At 48.0% G+C, this 15,822-nt stretch overlaps 1 protein-coding gene across 2 annotated transcripts; it reads left to right on the top strand.

Annotated features, from left to right (window-relative positions):
* The first annotated feature begins 3,877 nt into the window (after positions 1-3,877).
* On the top strand, positions 3,878-7,304 carry LOC128783198 (olfactory receptor 14A16-like). 2 transcript variants are annotated; one of them, XM_053933827.1, is made up of 3 exons: positions 3,878-4,134; positions 5,142-6,084; positions 6,351-7,304. In XM_053933827.1, exon 3 carries the CDS (start codon positions 6,374-6,376, stop codon positions 7,301-7,303), a length of 930 nt encoding a protein of 309 aa, XP_053789802.1. In that variant the 5' UTR covers positions 3,878-4,134; positions 5,142-6,084; positions 6,351-6,373; the 3' UTR covers position 7,304. The 2 variants fall into 2 exon arrangements, with proteins under 2 accessions (XP_053789802.1, XP_053789803.1); XM_053933828.1 differs by lacking the exons at positions 3,878-4,134; positions 5,142-6,084 and adding an exon at positions 4,615-4,841.
* Positions 7,305-15,822: the final 8,518 nt, after the last annotated feature.

The following is a 15,822-nucleotide window of genomic DNA, read 5'->3' as shown; positions in this document are numbered from 1 at the left end:
CGTTCTGAAAGGTAAAAATGGAGCCTTGGTTCTATGAGGTTCCATAGTGCCACAAGGGTCTCCTCGGTTCCGGAGGGTAACAATGGAGCCTTGGTTCCACGATGTTCTAAGATGTCAGAATGGTCTCCTCGCTTCTGGATGGCAGCAATAGAGCCTTGGTTCTACAAGTGTCTAAGATGTCACAATGTTCTCCTTTGTTCTGGATGGTAACAATGGACCTTGGTTCCACGAGGTGCCATGATGTCACAAGGGCCTCCTTGGTTCTGTAGTTGACAATGGATCCTTGGTTCCACGAGATTCCATGATGTCACAATGGTCTCACACTAAGTGGACAGTAACAGTGGAGCCTTGGTTCCACGAGGTTACATGATATCAAAGTAGTCTCCTTGGTTGTGGATGGTAACAATGGAGCCTTTCTTCCACGAGGTTCCATGATGTCACAATGGTCTCCTTGGTTCTCGACTGTTAACAATGGAGCCTTGGATCCACTGAGTTCTATGATGTCACAATTACCTCCTGGGTTTTGGAGAGTAACATTGGAGCCATGGCTCCACAAGGTTCCATGGTGTCACAATTGTCTCCTGGTTTCTGGAGGGTAACAATGGAGTCTTGGTTCCACGAGGATCCATGATGTCGCAATAGTCTCCTTGGTTCTGGAGGGTAACAGTGGAGCCTTGGTTCCATGAGGCTCTATGATGTCACAAGGATCTCCGTGGTTGTGAAATGTTACAAAGGAGCCATGCTCTCTCGAGGTTCCATGATGCCACAAGGGTCTCCTTGGCTCTGCACTTGACAATGGAGCTTTGGTTCCACGAAGTTCCATGATGTCATAATGGTCTCCTTGGTTCTGGATGATAACAAAGGATCCTAGGTTCCACGAGGTTCCATGATGTCACAATGGTCTCCTTGGTTCTTGACTCTCAATAATGGAGCCTTGGTTCCATGAGGTCCCATGATGTCACAGGGATCTCCCTGGTTCTGGAGGGTAACAGTGGAGGCTTGGTTCCACGATGTTCCATGATGTCACAATGGTCTCCTCGGTTCTGGACGATGACAATGGAGCTTTGCTTCCACGAGGTTCCATGATGTCACAATGGTCTCCTTGGTTCTGTTTGGTAACAATGGAGCCTTAGTTCCACAAGGATCCATGTTGTCACAAGGGTCTCCTCGGTTCTGGATGGTAGCAATGGACCCTTGGTTCCACGAGGTTCCATGATGTCAGAATGGTCTCCTTGGTTCTGGACATGAAAATGGAACCTTGGTTCTACGATGTTCCATGATGTCAGAATGGCCTCCTTGGTTCTGGAGTGTAACAATTGAGCCTTGGTTACATGAGGTTCCATGATGTCACAATGGTCTCATTGTTTCTGAATGGTAAGAATGGAGCCTTGGTTCCACAAGGTTCCATGATGTCACAATGGTATCCTTGGTACTGGGCATGAAAATCGAGCCTTGGTTCCACGAGGTTACATGATGTCACAATGGTCTCCTTAGTTCTGGAGGGTAACAATGGAGCCTTGTTTCCACGAGGTTCCAAGATGTCACAAGGATCTCCTTGGTTCTTTCCAATAACAATGGAGTGTTGGTTCCATGAGATTACATGATGTCACAATGGTCTCCACAGTGCTGGACGGTAGCAACGAAGCCTGGGTTCCACGAGGTTTCATGATGTCACAAATATCTCCTTGCGTCTGGATGATAACAATGGAGCCTGGGTTCCACGAGGTTCCCTGATCTCACAATAGTCTCCTTTGTTCTGGAGGGTAACAATGGATCCGTTGTTCCACGAGGTTCCATGATGTCACATGGATGTCCTGGGTTATGGACAGTAACAATGGAGCCTTGGTTCCAAGAGGTTCCATGATGTCAAAATGGTCTCCTTTGTTCTCGACTGTTAACAATGGAACCTTGGTTCCACGAGGTGCCATGATGTCACAATTGTCTCCACGGCTCTGGACGTTAACAATGGAGTCTTGGTTCCACGAGGTTCCATGGTGTCACAATGGTCTCCTTGGTTCTGGACAGTAACAATGGAGCCTTGGTTCCACGAGGTTCCATGATGTCACATTGGTCTCCTCGGTTTTGGAGTGTAACAATGGAGCCTTGGTTCCACGAGGTTTCATGGTGTCACAATGGTCTCCTTAGTTCTGGAAGGTAACAATGGGGCCTTGGTTCCATGACGTTCCATGTTGTCAAAATTGTCTCCTTACCTCTAAACGTGACAATGGAGCCTTCGTTCCACGAGGTTCCATGATGTCACAATGGTCTCCTTTGTTCTGGACGGTAACAATGAATCCGTGGCTACACGAGGTTCCATGATGTCACAATTGTCGCCTTGGTTTTGGAGTGTAACAGTGGAGCCTTGGTTCCACGAGGTTACATGATGTCACAATGGTCGCCTTGATTATGGAGGGTAACAATGGAGCCTTGGTTCCTCGAGGTTCCATGATGTCACAGTGGTCTCCACGGTTCTGGATGTGAAAATGGAGACTTTGTTCCACGAGGTTCCTTGATGTCACAATGGTCTCCTTTGTTCTGGACGGTAACAATGGAGCCTTGGTTCCATGAGGTTCCATGATGTCCCAAGTGTCTCCTTCCTTCAGGAGGGTAACAATGGAGCCTTTGTTCCTCGAGGTTCCATGATGTCACAATGGTCTCCTCAGTTGTGGACGGTAACAATGGAGGCTTGGTTCCACGAGCTTCCATGATGTCACAATGGTCTCCTTGGTTCTGGACGGTAACAATGGGGCCTTGGTTCCACAAGGTTCCATGATGTCACAATCGTATCCTTTCTTTTGGAGGGTAACAATGGAGCCTTGGTTCTACGAGGTTCCATGATTTCAGAATTGTGTCCTTTGTTTTGGAGGGTAAGAATGGAGCCTTGGTTCCACGAGGTCCCATGATTTCACAAGGGTCTTCTCATTTCTGGAGGGTAAAAATGAAGCCGTGTTCCACGAGGTTCCATGATGTCACAGTGGTCTCCTCGTTTATGGACAGTAAAATTTCAGCCTTGCTTCCATGAGCTTCCATGAAGTCACTGTGGCCTCCTTGCTTCTGGAGGGTAAGAATGGAGCCTTGGTTCCACGACGTTCCATGATCTCACAATGGTATCCTAGATTTTGGACGGTAGCAATGGAGCCTTGGTCCCACGAGGTTCCATGGTGTCACAATGGTCTCCACGGATATGGTTTGGATCAATGGAGCCTTGGTTCCACGAGATTCCATGATGTCACAATACTCTCCTTGTTTTTCGTGGGTATTAATGGAGCCTTGGTTCCACGAGTTTCCATGATGTCACAATGCTCTTAGGGTTCTGGATGCTAAAAATGGAGCCTTAGTTCCACGAAGTTCCATGATGTCACAATGGTCTCCTCGGTTCTGGACGGTAACAATGGAGGCTTGGTTCCACTAAGTTCCATGATGTCACAATGGTCTCCTTGTTTCCGGACGGAAAGAATGGAGCCTTGGTTCCACGAGGTTCCATATGTCACAATGGTCTCTTTAATTCTGGGCAGTAACAATGGGGGCTTGATTCCATGAGGTTCCATTATGTCACAAGTGTGTCCATGGTTCCAGATGGAAAGAATGGAGCCTTGGTTCCAAGAGGCTCAATGATGTCACAATGGTCTCCTAGATTTTGGACGGTAGCAATGGAGCCTTGGTCCCACGAGGTTCCTTGATGTCACAATGGTCTCCTTGGTTCTGGATGGTTATAATGGAGCCTTGGTTCCACGAGGTTCCATGATGTCACAATCGTCTTCATGTTTCCGGACGGAAAGGATGGATCCTTAGTTCCACAAGGTTCCATGATGTCACAATGGTCTCCTTGGTTCTGGGTGGTAACAATGGAGCCTTGGTTTCACAAGGTTCCATGATGTCGAAATTGTATTTTTAATTTTGGAGGTTAACAATGGAGCCTTTGTTCCACAAAGTTTCATGATTGCCGAGCCATGGGGGCTTGTAGCCACTCGGCACGAAGCTCGGATAGCTGGTACATCTGAGGGTCCACCAGAAGAATGGGAGGGACACTCAGGCTGCTGAAATCCTGCTCGTTTATTGAAGGGTCGCAGAAGGGGCAAACAGGGAGACAACGAAGCAGAAGGGAGGCAGATTCCGAGAGCCCCGAAGGGCGGGGTGAGGATTCTTTTACTGCGTAGGGGTAGGAGGGTTTAGTATTCGAGGGTACAATCGGGAGAAGGCTAAAGGGAGGAGAAATATAACATTAACCAGTGGGGAAAAGGGAAAGGAGTGTTCTTGGTGGAAGAACCAAAGGGAAAACGTGGAACAGAGAAGATTCTAGGCTAAAGGGCAGACTTGAACTATAACTGACAGGACAGGGGGAGGGTACAATGCTCTTACAAAAGGGAGTGGAGGACTCATACAACTGCTGTTTCCCATGGCAACCCTAGACTGCCTTCCCCAACCCCTCCTCCTACAGAGAGGTTTCTGCAGCTCCCTCTCAGGGCCTGATGTTCAGGGCCTGAGCACAAAGCCCCAGAGGCTCATTCAAGTCCTTGTGCTGTGTCTGTGCTGCTGAGCTGGGCCAGGCTCCTGGCACAGAGGGTGATCCTGGCAACCAAGCAGAGCTTCAAAAGCACATTTCTCTTGATGAGCAGCTCTTCTCCCAGCCCAGCAGGGCTGGGGCACTGCCTGCAGCCAGCCCGGGCACAGCCCAGAGGCACAGAGAGCTTCAATCAGTCAGGGCTGGGAAGGTGCTGAGAAGTGCCTGGGGCAGAATCACTGCCAGCCCTTGGCACAGGAACCTCTGGCTGCAGGACAATGCAGCTGCAGCTCCTGCAGTGATCTCCTCAAGCTGGAACATCCCAATGCCCACAGACCCTGTGAGTACAACTCTGAGTATTTCTGTTGCAGGGCAGGTGAAATGCTCATGAAGCTCTGACATGCTGAGGGGTTCTGATCAGTCACAGAATATTTCCAGGACAAGGATTTGATAAAAATTAGGAGATTTCCAAAGACTTTATATTCAGTTTCCTAATATTCCAGGATGGCAGGGAGGGATGGATGAATATTAAATGTTGATTATGAATTATTGATTATTAATTTTGTCAAGTGCCTGAGACATCTGAGCTGTTACTTTTAGTGATGTACAGGTTCACAGTACATCCCTAATGTGCTTGCAGCCACTCTGCCCATGGACAGCAGCAGCATCACATTTGCTGGAGTCATCAGGCTCAGTCTGAGCTGTCCTTTCTCCAAGCTGCAAACAGAAGCTGCCCTCAGCCAGTGCCCTGCAAACAGGCAGGGTTCTGTCAGGCCAAGGAGAGTGCACAGAGATTTGGGGTCTCTGAGTGCTGGCACGGAGAGATCAGGCACAGGGAAACACCTGCAGGAGGAAAATCTCCAGGAAGCAGAGAGGAGATCAGGCAAGGAGAGAAAACAAAACCCATTAGTGCGGTGGCAGGGAGAGTTTAGAGATGTGCAGAGGATCCCCTCCAGTGCAGCCCCTCCCTCTGCACAAGCCCCCTCCCTCCTGTGCCCCCAGCCAAGCCTCTGCCCTCAGGGCTGGGGCTCCAAGGCGTGCAGCCCCTCCTGTGCAGGCAGAGCTGCAGCAGAGCCGTGGGGCAGCTCTGCAGCCCCGGGCCCAGTTCCCTCTGCAGAGCACAGGGCTGGGAGCAGCTGCCCGGCACTGGGGGCTCTGGCAGGGGGCACAGCTGGCTCAGGGTGACACAGCTGTCCCCAGGGCCCGGCTCTGGGCAACGCTGGCACTGCAGCCAGGGAAGGAGCTGCATCTCCCTTCATCCAATGCCATCAGAAGGATTCTTGGAAGTCTCCCTGAGATTTCAGTCCAAGCTGGGAGCTCCAATCCAGGATGCAAATCTGTCCTAGAGCATCTCTGAGTTATAAGATTGATGGGGAAAGACAGAGGTGTTGTGACACTGAAAATGCTGCTGGGTTGGTGAAATGAGCAATGTGAGTCCTTGGCTACAAATGTGGAGCTGGGCTGTGGTTGTGGGCTGGGCTCCATCTGCTCTCCACTGTACCTGGGGTTTTTTTTAGGGAAAATGTGGGAAGCTGATCAACCTCCCCCAGAGAAAAGTTAGAGCCCAGAGAAACTCAGAACAGGTGAGAAGGACAGACCATCTCCCCTCACTCCCCACTCTCCACTTTCACAGAACTTGCTCTGTTCTCCCTGACGGCAGCAGAAATGCTGAGGGTTTCTGACATCCAAGAACACCAGGACAAATATAGGGGAGCTTATGAAGAAAACCCCAGAACTCTTGAACACAGAAGTGTGTCTCTGTATTCCTGGGCAGGGTGTATGGGAAATGGCTTTGATTTTGGTTACAGGTATCTCCTCTAACTCTTCCCTGCCCTTTCTCCATGAACAGGTCCCCCTGTGCAGCCACAGCAAATGTCCAACAGCAGCTCCATCAGCCACTTCCTCCTGCTGGCACTGGCAGAGACGCGGCAGCTGCAGCTCCTGCACTTCTGCCTCTTGCTGGGCATCTCCCTGCCTGCCCTCCTGGGCAACGGCCTCATCATCAGCGCCGGAGCCTGCGGCCACCACCTGCACACGCCCATGTTCTTCTTCCTGCTCAACCTGGCCCTCAGCCACCTGGGCTCCATCTGCACCACTGTCCCCAAAGCCATGCACAATTCCCTCTGGGACACCAGCACCATCCCCTACTCAGGATGTGCTGCTCAGCTGTTTCTGTTTCTCTTCATCTCAGCAGAGTTTTCCGTTCTCACCATCATTTCCTACGACTGCTTCGTGTCCATCTGCAAACCCCTGCACTACGGGACCCTCCTGGGCAGCAGAGCTTGTGCCCACATGGCAGCAGCTGCCTGTGCCAGTGCCTTTCTCAATGCTCTCATGCACACGGCCAATACATTTTCCCTGCCCCTGTGCCATGGCAATGCCCTGGGCCAGTTCTTCTGTGAAATCCCCCAGATTCTCAAGCTCTCCTGCTCCAAATCCTACCTCAGGGAACTGGGGCTTCTTGCTGTTAGTGTCTGTTTAGGATTCGGATGTTTGCTGTTCATGGTTTTCTCCTATGTGCAGATCTTCAGGGCTGTGCTGAGGATCCCCTCTGAGCAGGGACAGCACAAAGCCTTTTCCACCTGCCTCCCTCACCTGGCTGTGGTCTCCCTGTTCCTCAGCACTGGCACATTTGCTTATCTGAAGCCCCCCTCCATCTCCTCTCCATCCCTGGATCTGGCCCTGTCAGTTCTGTACTCAGTGGTGCCTCCAGCCCTGAACCCCCTCATCTACAGCCTGAGGAACCAGGAGCTCAAGGCTGCACTGTGGACACTGATGACTGGATGCATTCAGGAACATTAAACTGCTGGCCAATTTCGCCAAATCACTTCAAATAAAAGTAATCTTTGGTTCTTCTTGTTGGTTTCATTTTGGAGGTTTGTTTACTTTGTTTTTTTTTCAATATTGTCCACAAAGAAATGTCTTTGTTTGTGCCATTTTTCATTTTGTTTCTCTCCACCTTCCCTGCAGCCACAGACTGTGTCAGTGAGGGTCTGCAGTCTTGGTGGCTTTAAAGGAGCTCAAGGATCTCCCAGCAGAGAGCTGCAGCAGCAATGTCTGTGTGCAGAGCTGGGGGCAGATCAGTGCTGGCACAGCAGCTGTGCCCAGCAGCAGCAGCAGCACTTGGTGTTGCCAGTGCTGCTCCCGTGGCCCTGCCCCGCTGCCCTGGTGGCCCTGGTGTTGCTGCAGGGCCTGAGTGCTCTCGGGGCCGGGCACAGTCCTGGGGGTGGCAGTGCCAGGGCTGCAGCAGGGACAGGCCATGGGCACTGCTGGGGCAGCGCTGACGCCTCAGGCCAGGGCCTGGGGGCTCCAGGCTCCTTGCCCAGGCTCTCTCAAGAACACGGCCAGGCCAATGCTCAGCACAGAAAACCCCCGTCAGCAGCCCCAGGCTGGCCGTGGGCAGGCTGGGGGCAAACAGCAGGGCTAGTGCTCTGCCAGGGCCCTGGGGAGACGGGAAGGAGCAGCAGAGCAGGGGCTGATCCATCCCCAGTGCACTGGCCTGTGCTTTACAACCACCTGTAACAATTCCTAAAGGCAGCAAGATTGCACAAATACTTCCTTATGACAACTTTCTTACACATTGAGAGTATTATGAAAAACTCAGAAAACAAGGCCAAGTAGCCAAAGTAAGAGGAAATAAAGGTTTTGGATCCTCTGGATATGGTGTGTTTTTCACACTGGACCTTAATCAAAGACCATATGCGAAAATTCAACTGAAAAAGGGCAGTCAACAAATTAGTTTAGAACCATTACTAGACACTGGAGCAGATGTCACCATCATTAATCAACATATGTGGCCTCAGACATGGGAATTACAATCTCCAGTTGCCCAAGCAGTGGGGGTGGGAGGAGCAAAAGCACCAAAACAAAGTAAAGGCTTAATTACTTTGCAGTTTGAAGATGGCCAAACAATTGTAATTAAACCTTATGTAATGCAGCTTCCACACACTTTACCAGGATTGATTGGACGGGATGTTTTGTCACAACCGGGACTGGTGCTGACAAAAGAGCAGCATTTTGTGCCACGGCCACTGGGCGGCAGCCGCCCATTCTAAAAATTACATGGTTAACTGAAAAACCAGTGTGGGTAGACCAGTGGCCGATGACCTCAGAAAGGCTGCGCATTGCAAAAGAGTTAGTGCAGGAACAGCTAAAAGCAGGTCACATTCAACCTTCCACAAGCCCGTGGAACACTCCTATATTTGTCATCCTGAAAAAAATCTGGCAAGTGGCAACTTTTGCATGATTTACGAAAAGTTAATGATCAAATATTAAGTATGGGTGCACTGCAACCTGGCCTTCCTGCTCCTACAATGATCCCACAAAATTGGCAAATCATAATAATAATAGACTTAAAGGATTGCTTTTTCACAAATCCTTTACACCCTGATGATACACAGAGGTTTGCATTTACTCTGCCATCTGTCAACCCTGCAGCCCCTGCCAAACACTATGAATGGGTAGTTTTACCCCAGGGGTCCAGAAAGAGTCCAAGTATGTGTCAAATCTTTGTGGATTGGGCACTTCAGCCTGTGCGAAAGCGATGGTCTCACATGCTCATTTATCACCACATGGATGATATTTTGTTTGCTGCCGAATCTGCTTTAACACATAGTGAATTCGAGTGGATCATCAACCATTTGCACTCCTGTGACTGATGGTCACCCCTGAAAAGGTCCAGCGTTCTGTACCATGGAAATACCTGGGTTGGCTCATCTCAGACGCTCAGATCAGGCCACAAAAGGTAACCATCACTGCACAGATCGGTACCCTGCATGATGCTCAAAGGCTTTTCGGAGACTTACAATGGGTTCGTAATCTAGTTGGCATCACCAGTGATGACCTCCTCCCCTTCCAGTCTTGGCTGCATGGCACCCAGGCACATAGTCCCTGCACTTGTTCACCAGAACAACAGGCTGCCCTGGATGCAGTAGCTCGTAAGATTCAAACAGGATGGAGTAATCGCCGATTGCCAGATCAGCCATTATCTCTCCTGATCTGCAACGCCACCACTTCTCCCCTTGCCATTATCCTACAATGGCAAAAGAAAAAGGGGGAGGACACAGCGATCATTCTTGAGTGGGACTTTTTGCCAATGCAACTATGGCATCGTATTTCGTGTCGGTCAGAAGCATTAGCAGCTTTGGTAAGGAAAGGGAAGGACAGAATCATTGAACTAGATGGAGCTGAGGCTGCAGACATCAGCATCCCGGTCCGTGGAGATGATTTGGAATGGCTCCTGTGGCATTCGATTGAAGTGCAAGAAGCCTTGATAGGCTCTGCAGGAACTGTACATAATAATCGACCAAAAGGGCCTCTTTGGAAGATGCTTGAACGATACGGGTCAAAAGGACACTCTGTTCTGAAAGGCCAGTTAAAGGGCCAACGGTGTTTACAGATGCAGGGCGAAAAATGAAGAAGGCTGCATGTGTGTGGCAATCAGAAAATCACTGGCAGAAGCACATCATCCCTGGGCAACAGAGAGACAGCCTCCAAACCTTAGAACCGAAAGCCGTGTGCTGGGCTTTTGGAAACTGGAAAGATACGCCTGTAAACATAGCATCAGAGTAATTGTGTGTAGTCGGCGTAGTGCAGCGCATTGAAGATGCTTTGCTACGAGAAACAAAAAATCAGCAGCCCGGTGAACTGTTTGTACAGTTCCATACCACGCTTCAGCAAAGAGAGCAAGAATTCTGCATGATGCATATCAGAAGCCATCAGTGGAACATTAGATTAGGCGAAGGCAATGCACTAGCAGATGAAGCAGTCAGTTGTTTTGCAATAACACTTCCAAGAAACAAATTCAAAGAAGCCCGAAACAGCCATGAAATTGTGAAAAATGCATCTTTTATGACTGGCTTTTCACAAATACTAAAATGAATATGATATGTGTAATATTAGAAAGTTATGCTGCATTAATTCTCTTGAGTGGTGTGTTAAATATAGTTTTAGGTTATAACATAATGTTAACATAGAAACTCTGCAATGTAAGATTTTTTACTAGATCAAGAAAGGGATAAGATATTCAAGAAACTCTCTGCAGAGAGATAACAGTGACAGGACGCAAAGAGTTACGGCCTCCTTATCGGAAAAGACAAACATTCTTCCACCTTCTCTCCATCTTTATGGAAGCACCAGGATTAAGGGGAAGAAGTTGACAAAAACCAGAAAAGTTCTTAATTTGCAAGGAATTTATGCATCATATATGAGATAGATGAATATGCAACAGGCTGTTGCTTTTAAGGGTTATTCCTTTGTTTACAAGGCATGTTTTTGGCAGCTTAGTGCCCAAGAACATCCGGATGTCTGTAAGTCTTTGCTTTTAATTGTCTTGTCATTGTCCCAACCCTAAATTTTTATTACTCTAATTGCATTGCTATTTTTATAACCATTTTATTATTATTAAACTTTTAAAAATTCTAAAAACAAGTGTCTGTCATTTTTCACAAAATGTTTCATCCAAATGCAAAATCATTGCATCGACAGAACAGAATCCCTTTGGCAGATGCAAAAGGAATTGTTCGTTCCTGTCCTCAGTGTAGTCATCATGGGCCTGGTATAGGGTTTAAACCCAAAAGGTTTAAAAGCATTCCAAATTTGGAAAATGGATGTAACACATATTCCTGAATTTAGGAAGTCTAGATGTGTCCATGTAACAATTGATGCATACTCTCACTTCATTTGGGCCACTGCCCAGGCTGGAGAAAAGGCAGTTCATGTTGAAAGACATTTAACAGCCTGGTTTGCAGTTATGGGAGTGCCTGCAGAAATCAAAACAGATAATGGTCCTGCATACAGTAGTTTATGGGTTGCTAGATTTATGATAACATGGGGGGTGAAACATGTCAGGGGAATTCCCCACTCCCCTACAGGACAGGCCGTAGTCGAGAGAGCAAATCGCACAATAAAAGAATACTTGAGGAAAGAAAAGACAACAGAGATTGATGCAAGTAAACGGTTAAATAAAGTAATTTTTACATGGAATTACTTGTCTCTAACAGAAGGAAGAGAGGGGCCTCCTGTTGTTATACATCATCAGGCTATTGAAAACAGTCAAAATCAAACCATTCCTGGGATGCAAGTTCATTCTAAAAACATATGACTACGGGCAACTGGGAGGGACCCAGTCCAGTGTTCTTTATCGGTCAAGGATATTTCTGTATTTCCACAGGTAAAGAACCTTTGTGGGTCCCTAGCAGATTTGTCAGCCCTGCATGTCAACCCCAGCAGAATGAAGGGAATATCGATATCAACTCTACTTCTTCCCAATCTTCAAGAGACTCCACAAAGAACTCGGACCAATCCCACCTTCCAGAGAAGACGTCGTGTCAAAAGTCATAGCAGGACAATCATTTGGTCTGCTAGCTTGTAATGCTGTGTTAAGAAAATGCTATAAAAATTCTGCTTGTGAAAATTGTGGAAAGCAAGCTGACATAGTGTTACATTGCAGTAGTTGTAGAAAGAATTTTGTTATACAGTGGAACCACTTGCAAAATGATCATGCTTTGTGCTTAGGCTGCTGAGATGTCATTGTTAGTATTACCTTTGAAGAACCTGGTAGAGCATTTCTGAACCTTGAGCCAGATCAGCCTTTTCCAGAAACATGGATACCAGAAAAGATTGAAGGCCTATACAAAGCTTTATTTTGGCATGTTGTAACCAAGGCTTACACTGTTGTCTTAGCCACAAAAAGAACGCAAGCTCTTAGCTTGTGGTGTTCATTTTGCCAGTTAGGAACAAGAATTACAAAATTCTTGTTTCATTTGATTATAGGCCTGTTAGGACTGACAAAACTGTCCTTGGAGAAGACAGCATGGATTAACATCCAACCATGAACAAATATGTGGGTTCCCTGGGCCAAGCAGACAGGGCAAAAATCATTCTATTTATCACTAGCTACCCCCTCTGATCCCTTTTGTACTTGCTTCATCGGAGTTCCTTTGAACAATCTCACAGAATTCAGGCCTTGGACAAAAATTAAAGTATATCCCAAGCCTGAACAAGCAGCAGATGAGTTTTGTACTACCGCCTGTTGTTGTTGTTGTGGCAGGACAGGAACAAAGAACTCCAGTTCAGAGGGCGAGAAGGAAAACTGATTTATTTCAAATGCACCACTCTCCTTAGCGAGAACATTGTGCAGACAAATTTCATTGGTCTTAAAGTAAAATCATCTCACACCATTGGTGCGCTCTGAATGACGCACGGTGGCAGAATATATCTATAAACAATATGAACAACAAGAGACATAGTGAATTCTTTACATTCTTTTCCAACTCTCTCCCAGGCCCAGCCTGGTAGAAATCTCTCTTTTTCTCTCTGACTGAACTGAGAATATCCACAACAATTAAATGAAACAAAAGGTGTTCCAATTAATTGCTGCAAACAACTCAACATTTCGACCAACCCCCCTAGGGTCCCGAGCATTCTTAATTGCAAAAAGGACTGAATGTTACAGGTATAAAAAGAACCTCAGGAGCTTGACATGTTAGGGTCTGCTCCAGGAAATTACTGTCTAGTTTTTGGATTTCAGAGAAAGGACATTAGCTCCGAAAACCTTCAGGCATTCAAACCAAGAAGTAATAGTACTTGCATTGCCCTTGGATCCCCTTGGAACAACAACAACATTCCTGCTGTTTGTGACAATTGGATTTGGCCTGTTCCATGGTTTAGGGCCACGGCACAGATGTAACCTCCAGGAGTATTCCTCATTTGTGGGGATCGTGCCTGGCCTGCCATACCTGCTAAAGCAGCAGGAGGACCGTGTTACTTTGGCAAATTAACATCATTTGCCCCCAGCATCCAACAGGTACTCAACATAAGTCACAAGTCTCAACGTGTTAAGCGTAGCGTACACCAATTAGAATTAGGACCTGACTGTAGAGATGATGTTCAATTGTGGGGACGACCATCTGTCATTTCAGCATCAATTTTTGCACCAGGAGTTGCTTCCGCCTGAGCTTTTGAACTAATGAGACGACTGGCTTGTTGGACAGGGAAACAAAGTAATATCACCTCCAAAATATTAAGTGAGCTCACCACTGACGTTGGCAGTAGACGACACGCTGGATTACAGAATCGTGCTGCTACTGATTTCTTGTTACTGGCTCAAGGACATCGCTGTGAAGATTTTGAAGGAATGTGTTGCATGAATCTTTCTGATCACTTTGCTTCCATTCACAAGAGATTTTCCCTACTTCAAGAGAATATGAAAAAGCTTACTATTGTTGAAAATCCTTCTGACAAATGGCTCAAGAAATATGGAATTAGTGGATGGCTGAAAACCTTCTTGATGGAAGGAATTCGAATCCTTCTTGTCACTTTTGCTGTGCTTATTATCTTTGGCAGTATTTTTTCGTGTATGAAGAAAACTTTAGAGTCTATTGTAAATAGAGCCTAGGTTGTCCAGAAATAAAAAGGGAAATGGGTAGAGGAATTTCTCGTGGAACCAGGGCATGATATCCTAGATGATATTCATTTGCAGGAAGGTACTGGCAAGAGCGTCTTGTAGGAACAGGGCTCTGGGCTCTGGCTGGAACAGCCTGGTTTTCCTGCCGTGACCCCAGGCAGGTGTTCAGACAGCTGAAAAGGCAGCGGGCAGCTTGTGTTTGTAGAGGGCCTGGGGCTGTACCTCTGAACCTCCACCTGGAAACACACTTGGGGGAATAGGAGCTACAGCTGGAGTGCCTGTCCTGAAAGGACCTGAAGTCATTCAGCCTTGCCAGCTTTTCTTAAGAGTGTGTTGGTGTTCCCCAGGAAAGCTACACGTTTGGGGAAATGCCTTTGGAGGAAAGGGGCTTGCTTCTCAAGGGAAGTGCTTCCCAGGGAGGCAGGTGCAAGTGTCCCCCTTTGTCTCTCTGTGGTCCTTTCAGTCTTTGAGGCTCGTTGCACTTGGCAGAGGGGCAGGGCAAGGGAGAAGGCTGTGAAGAGCAGGTTTGGCATCCGCCTGGACCTATGCAGACCAACCCAAGCACCTGCAGCAGGGTGTGTTCCCCCCTTTGGACAGAGGTGTGAGCAGGAGCATCTCTGTCCAGCCACGAGCCCCAAAGCTCTCTTTGAGAGCTGTGAATTAAAAGGCCTTTATGCACACACTTTTCACATCTTCCCTGTCTGCTGGGTTTCAACTCTTGGCAATATGCATTTGCCTCTTGCTTGGGGGATGCTGCTGTGGCCCAGGGCCAGCACAGAGCTGGGCTGTGTGGACCACGCAGCGTGGAGAGTCTTGTTTGATCTTGGTGTGTCCCTGGCCTCAGAAAAGGCAGGGAAGGTTTGCCTCCCAAGGCGTCCTGCTCATTGGCTCTCCCTGTGCATCTTGGAGAGAGCAAGGTAGGCATTTCTGGCAGCTGGGCATCAGCAGGCCTTAAAATGGGGCTGTGTTGTGGAGCCAGCCCAGCTGAGATACCCTGAGAGGAGCCCAGTGCTCCTTGCTCCCCTGTGCTGACACGTGAGCATTTCTCTGGTTTCGGGATGACCCTGGCTGTGTCAGGGGGTGCTACGTGGACACGAGACAGCCGGTCCCGTCCCGCTGGGTCCCAGCAGTGCCTCGCAGCAGTCCTGCATCCATGTCAGGATGCTGGCCAAGAGAGGTCCTGCAAGCTGAGGCAGCTGATTTTAAGCTGGTGCAGGTGCCTACAGGTCAAGGCCAACGGTGTTCCCTCAGGATACAGCAGTCCTGAGGGGTCTCCCTTATTCAAAGAAATCGGCAGACAAATGCACTGTCTGCCAAAAGCCCTTTTACTGACCTGGCAGGAGGGCAGGAGTCTGCACCCACTGAAATGTTTTTCCACCACCTATAAATTCCAGTGGGTTGATGTAGGAATTGTATCAAACATACCATCCATCTTTACGCTGCTGAGGTGATTCGATAGGCAGGGGGTTAGAAATACATTGTGTCAGATTGCTGTACTTGAAGCTGATGTCCAGGCCCTGGCCAGGAGCCGTCTCCATGCCCCAAAGCAGCACAAAGTCTTCCTCATGGCTTCCCTGCACAGGGCTGACTCCACACTTGCCCTTAGTTCTTCTGCTAGACTATGGCTAAAGCTTTTTGTCAAGTCACTCTCAGGTCAAGTTAGGCCTGCCAGGTTTTTCTTATGCTAACTGGTGCTAAGTACTTAGGTATGTCTGTGCTAATTACTTCCAAATCTTCACCTCCTCAGGCCATCCCAATTAATTTGGGAAGTTTGCAAATTTTTGGAACTACTTGAGTTGAGCAATGGGAAGTCAAGCTTTCCTGAACTGAGGATTCTTACTTGCCAGATTCTTCCGTGCCTTGGCCACTAAGGTGTTTTTGTGCAGAAGGCAAGAACTTCAATGAGAAAATAATT

Source organism: Vidua chalybeata, unplaced genomic scaffold, assembly GCF_026979565.1.
Source record: "Vidua chalybeata isolate OUT-0048 unplaced genomic scaffold, bVidCha1 merged haplotype W_reject_25, whole genome shotgun sequence".
Taxonomy (NCBI): Eukaryota; Metazoa; Chordata; class Aves; order Passeriformes; family Viduidae; genus Vidua; species Vidua chalybeata.
Note: the sequence above shows the minus strand (reverse complement) of the source record. Positions and strands in the feature narration are given on the sequence as shown.